The sequence below is a fragment of the Plasmodium brasilianum genome, chromosome 8, assembly GCF_023973825.1.
Source record: "Plasmodium brasilianum strain Bolivian I chromosome 8, whole genome shotgun sequence".
NCBI lineage: Eukaryota > Apicomplexa > Aconoidasida > Haemosporida > Plasmodiidae > Plasmodium > Plasmodium brasilianum.
The window spans coordinates 1,345,001-1,351,104 of NC_090121.1; the positions used below are offsets into that span (position 1 = coordinate 1,345,001).

Genomic DNA, 6,104 nt, shown 5'->3' on the forward strand with positions numbered 1-6,104 from the left:
CTTAGGTGCCCTCACACTACTAACTACATTTGTGGATGAATATTCTACAGTAGTACCATTTTTAAACCTGACCGATTCAGGTAAAGGATTAGATTTATTTTTTTTTAATAACTCTTCCTTATTCATTTTAATATTCTTTAGTTCTTCCTTTTTCTTGAAATGTACTGATACTTTAGTACCACCAACATTTTTATATTTCTCCTTTTTCTTATTACATGAACTTGATATATTATTCAGAATATCGACTATAGAATTACTGTTCATTTTATCATAATTCCGTTTTTTACGGTTTCTTATGCTACTACTTCCGCTTCTTATTTTTATTCCTATTTTATATATTTATTTATATTTTTTTTTTTTCTAATCTTAAATATGTCGTTATTTTATTATATCTAAGTAGGTACAAAAAAAAAAAAAAAAAAAAAATGTTCAAAAAATCCTTGGTACAATAATATAATTCATATAAAAATTTTAACTTACGTTAATAATGAAAAAAATTACTAAAACGTAAAGGAAAATAAGATGAAACAAAGAAAATTCATAATTTAAAAAATATGCGTTTTAATACAATATTAAAATAAAAAAAAAAAAGTAAAGATCTTAATTATAAATTCCTTTAAGTACATACTCATATATTACATACAATTTCCAATTAATATTTTAATTTTATGTCATTTTTTTATAATTCAAAAATATAAACCTTTTCACAATGTAAATACCCTAACTGCATATAATGTACGCATTAATTCAAATTACTAGTAAAAATAGGTTGCGTGTAGTTTATAAGTATATATATGTATATATGTATGTATATTTTTTACATTATTTATTGTTAATAATGTGTAATAATTCTATTCTATTTTCCTTAATTTTTTTTCCTTCTTCATCACGTAGCAAACACGTTTGCACAACCTAAACATTTTCCTTGTTTTACTTCATTTTTTCTCCAGAGCAATATTTTATAAAAACACTACAAGTGTGCATATGTATATTATATGTATAAATGCTTACGTACGTTCTTCACAAAACGGATTACAACATGTAAAAATTTAAATGTTAGTGTACTGGAATTTTTATATTTATTTTTTTTTTTTTTTTTTGGAATAATGCTAATATGTTATAAAATCGAAACTTATGTCTACATAAAAAATATATTTTTATATACCTACATACATATATATATATATATATATATTTTTTTTTTTTTTTTTTTTTCAAAAATTAATTTTTTTAATAATATAAATGTTCCTCAAGGTATATTCATTCTAATGCAGAAAAAATTATTAAAAGAAATAAAGTACGAGTAAAAAGTTAAAGAAAAATTGAATAATAACCGTGAAGGGAAAAAAAAAAAAAATAAATAAATAATATAAAAAATAAAACATCTATAGAAAAAATAAATATATATTTTTTACTATATTTACAAAACTATCATATTCGTTGTTATCTGCAAAAGTTATAGTACTTAAATGTATACTTTTTCATTTTTATGTTAAACATCCGTGAAGAATTAGTTCGTTTGCAAAATCTTTTTTTTTCTTAACACCATGCGCGTTACTTCAAATTCTTATAATTAGTATTTCCTTCACACTGCTACCATTTTAAAAAGTAAAAGCATGACAATAGATATTATGAATTATTTTGATTCTCATAGAGAAAACATAAAAATTGAACGATTTAAATGTATATTTAAAATAGTATCATTTCGCACAAATAAGATTTGTCTTTTTTTTTTTTTTTTGTTCATAAATGAATATCCTTTCAAAATTTTTGATTTGTTTTCCATTAAAAGTGAATGACAAAAATTTTATGGAATATTGGAATGGTTGTTTTCTTCTTATACGTCCCTATTCCATATTTAATATTTTTTTTTTTTATTTAAAAAAAGAAAAAAAAAATTATCGTTAATTCCAAATAAACCGAGTTCTTTTCTATCCATGCATGAAAAAGACCTACACATTTTTTACTGAACATGAAGGTGACGCACTTAAAATTTAGGGAATATGAATAAAAATGAAAAAAAATGTTTTTTAAAAATACTTATTACTATATTTTATTAGCTCTACATTACTAAATCGCGTGCTTGTTTTTTTTTACTGAAGCATGGGAATACGGATGTTTATGTGTATACATACATATACGTACGTATGTGCATCTTAGTTGACTAAATTTTACAATTGCAATACATACATACAGTATTACATAAACATATATAATTACACAAAATAAAACTAGTTTTCCAAATATAAGCGGCAACTATGTAGGTACTGATTTTTTATAGTGTTAAAATGCACAAAAAAAAAAAAAAAACGAAAACAATTAATTAATTAATATTGCACAAAAAAAAAAATAATCAAAAAAAAATTTGTAATACGACATAACGGATTTTATCGAATAAATACATGTAAGACAAATAATTTAATAAAAGAATTGTTAATAATTTAGAAATATTATTTGAATCTTTTTAAATCACCTGACATTGCAATTTTTTAAGCTAAGGAGTAAAAATGCATAATGATCATATAAACCTGGTAAAAAGTGAACTTGTTTCTTTTGACCGGAGTTTTCAAGTCTACAGTTTGCCTGCAAATATGTGTTTCTTTCCCTTTCCTTTTGAAAAACTAAAGATGTCCTATTTTTATTATCTAGATAATTTTCAATTATATTTATTGCAATTTTATTTCTTTTATTTATTTTTTCAAACCGCTTGTTTACGTATATTTCAGAATTTATTATTTTTTTAATATTTCTTACACTTTTTAAATGAGAATCTTCTTTTTTCTTTTCTCTGTTAATTAAAACAAATTGTTGTAATCCAACAGATTTTTTCATAAAAATATTGGAACTGCCATCATTATGTATTTTTTTATCATCAACAAATTTGTTATTATAAAAAGTATTTGCATTATGTGTTTTATTTATATAACAATCGTTATTAAAATTTATATTATTTACAAATATATTTTCTTTCTTTTCACAACTCCAATATTTCTTTGCAGACGTTTTTGTTTTTTCATCATACCCATTATTCTCCTCAAAATGTTCTTTCATTTGTTTCACATTATTTACATATTTATCTTCACTATTATAATATTCTTTTTTTTTGTAAAATGCTTTTAATTTTGATTTAACGAAATTGTTTGAATTATTTTCCGTACCCTTATTAAAATTAATTTTGAAGTTATTTAAAAAAGTATTATTTGATATATCATCAGTACAATACAATTTGTCTTTTTCTGAATTTTTCAGAGTATTATTTTTATTTTGAACAATATGGAAGTTGTAGTTATATGCCTTTTCTGTACTATTAATAATATCAATTTTCTCTTTATCTTCTAAACTCTTATAATGACATTTGTTTTCATTTAATTTAATGCTATTTAAAATAGATATGTATTTCTTCAATTTCACGGATGTTTGGTTCATATGTTGTTCCTTTTTTACATTTGCATATGGTAATTCCACAGGTTGGTGATCCTTTGGTTCTTTAAAAATATTCCTTTTTGTCTGTATACTGCTCACTAACTTCGTCTTTCTTTTAGTAGTATTATCTGTGATAGTGCTATGTTCGAATTTTACTTCTGTTTCACTGGAGGAAAGGGGTGTCTTTTCTTTTTTTTTTAAATTAATATCATTGTAAAAATGCTGAACATTTCTGTTAAGTTTAAACTTTGTTTTGTCCAGAGCAACTTTTTTTTTTGGGAAAATTTCATTTGCAATTTTATTAATGTTATCCTTTTGTACATCTCCCTCCTTATCTTGTTTTTTAACCATTTTCCCATTATTTGTATCACCACTTTGTTTGTTCCTTTTGTTTGATTCGACATTTTCATTTTGACTACCTTGGTTCACTTGAACGTTTTTTCTTTGTAAGTTATTTCCATTAAAAAGAGAGTATATACTTTTTTTTAGCTCATTATGATGAATTGTATTATCTATAATTTCTTTTTCAAGACAAAATTTTAATTTATAATTATTCTTTTTAATATTGTTCAAACTGATTAGTGCTGTTTTAATTTTTTGTTTGATTTCATTCATATCTTTATTGTGTGTTACATTGTTACTAGAAAAACAGTTGTCTTTTTTTGAGTTTTCCTCTTTATGTTTTTCTTTATTAATCACCGTTTCATAATAATTAATATTATTACTAAAAAAATGAAAATGACGATCTTTATTTATTTTAATTTCTTTTTTGTTCTTACACTGATTATTAGTGCTCATTCTCCTGATCATACTCAAATTTACGTTTTTCAAACTAGATGCACTTTTATTTATATTACCGAAATTATTAATTACTAGGTATCCTTTACCCTTCTTCAACTCATTAATTTTGTCATTCGTTATATCTCCTTTTTTAGTGTAAGCGCATATGTGAAATTTTAAAAAATTGTTTCTGTTTCCCTCTTCGGATATATTATTAACTTTTTCATCTGCAGGTGTTTCCTCAAACAAGTTCTCAATTTTGTTAAGTCCATTATGCGTGTTCTTGTTTATTTCCTGAAGAAAAATAAAATTACCAACTTTAGTTAATTAAAATGTTTATTTAAAACTATAAATACATATATGTATAGAAGTATAAATGTATTTGAATATATACATATGTTCCCCTTTTTTTTTGCCTATGACACTAATAATTTTACTTAGCATTTAATATTTTGATAAGAATAAATATTTGTTCTTTCTTTAACTTTATTTATGTGTGCACTATTATTCTCAACAAATTATCATCTCTTTTGAAAGTAGGGTTTTTAATATATATGCAGAAAAGTACTTACCTTTTTGTCTATAGAATGTTGTAGACAATTTTTTTTTTCAGTTATACTAATGATATTTCTGTTAGAATACTCCTCTTTCTGAAATTGGTTGACAATTATAGGTAATATTTCAAAGACGTTTTTGTTATTATGCTTAAAATAACTATATTCTTTTTTAATAACGTTTTTGTTTTTTAAGTATAATTCATCTTCTATAAAATGTGTTCCTTTGATATTGCTTTTAAGTTGATTGCTATCATCATTTTTCCTGTTGTAAAAATCTTTTACAAATCTTTTGATTTTTTTTTTTCTTTTTATTAAATTCAAATTCTTTTTTAATATACACTTATAATTACTTATCCTTTTTAAATGAATCGTTAATTTTTTAATGTTATCATCATCATCCTTTGCATTAGTGCACTTTTTATCATAGCCAAGACAAACATTTAACTTGTTTATTATATTAAACTTATTTATTTGCGTACATTTAGAATCATTTTTATTCATCTCTGAAACGTACTTAATAATAAGACTTTTAAAAAATTTACTATTTTTAAGTCTTCTTTTATCTATCCTTTTGGACAAAGTTTTACAGAACATATTAATAGAAAGCCCTTTTTTGTTCTTTCCTTCTTGCATAACAAAGTTGTTGAAGATTTCCATTTTTCCATTATCATAATTATCATTATTCATATTTTCTAAAAATGAAGAATCATCCATATCTCTTTCGTGAGTTATTTTGATTTCTCCTCTACTCTTGTTTAACGCTGATTTCTCGTCATGCCTTAATTTTGTTATTTCATTTAAAACACGTTTCAAACTATTAATATGTTTTAATTTTTTTTCAACTGTAAATATATTTTCGCAATTCCTATTTGTACTCAACTTCAAACCTTCAGAAGTAACTTCTCTATCTTTTAAAAAATTAAGTACTTCATTTTCCTCATGTGCATCAAAGTGATCAGGTGTTTTTACTTTGCTAATTAAATCAAGTCTGATATTCTTAAAGTTATCGAAGTTCAATGCATTTTTCAATAAATGGTACATTATGAAATTTAATGAATTTTACTATTATACAAAATACTAAAATACGATAACATGCAAACTTTTACTGAAATTAAAAAAAGTGTTGTAATATTATTTTATTTTATTTTTCTAATAATTGTTCACTTTGTAAAAATATTTAAACTTCATAATATATTCACAATTTGACTATATTTTTTTTTTTTTTTTACATTAAAGTGAAAATCTTCTTTTTTTTAATTTTTGTTCTTTAAACAAATTTGTTTATACATTTTACCATTTATTTTTTGTATACGATCAAACTTTCTTCGCAATATTATATTTTTT

The 6,104-nt window shown here is 22.6% G+C and overlaps 2 protein-coding genes across 2 annotated transcripts in view; both read right to left on the reverse strand.

Annotated features, from left to right (window-relative positions):
- The window catches only part of MKS88_002452 (uncharacterized protein), a gene marked incomplete at both ends in the record, with an annotated part of 3,873 nt that extends 3,609 nt beyond the window's left edge, over nt 1-264 (reverse strand). The window contains one exon of the mRNA XM_067215463.1: nt 1-264. This exon is cut by the window's left edge and continues 1,216 nt beyond it. Coding sequence (XP_067073887.1) covers nt 1-264 — 264 coding nt within the window.
- Nucleotides 265-2,469: 2,205 nt separating this feature from the next.
- MKS88_002453 (uncharacterized protein) lies at nt 2,470-5,801 on the reverse strand (the record flags this gene model as incomplete). The annotated part of the gene is made up of 2 exons (XM_067215464.1): nt 2,470-4,497; nt 4,776-5,801. The coding sequence occupies 2 exons, from the start codon at nt 5,799-5,801 to the stop codon at nt 2,470-2,472; spliced, it is 3,054 nt and encodes a 1,017-aa protein (XP_067073888.1).
- Between the last annotated feature and the right edge of the window lie 303 nt (nt 5,802-6,104).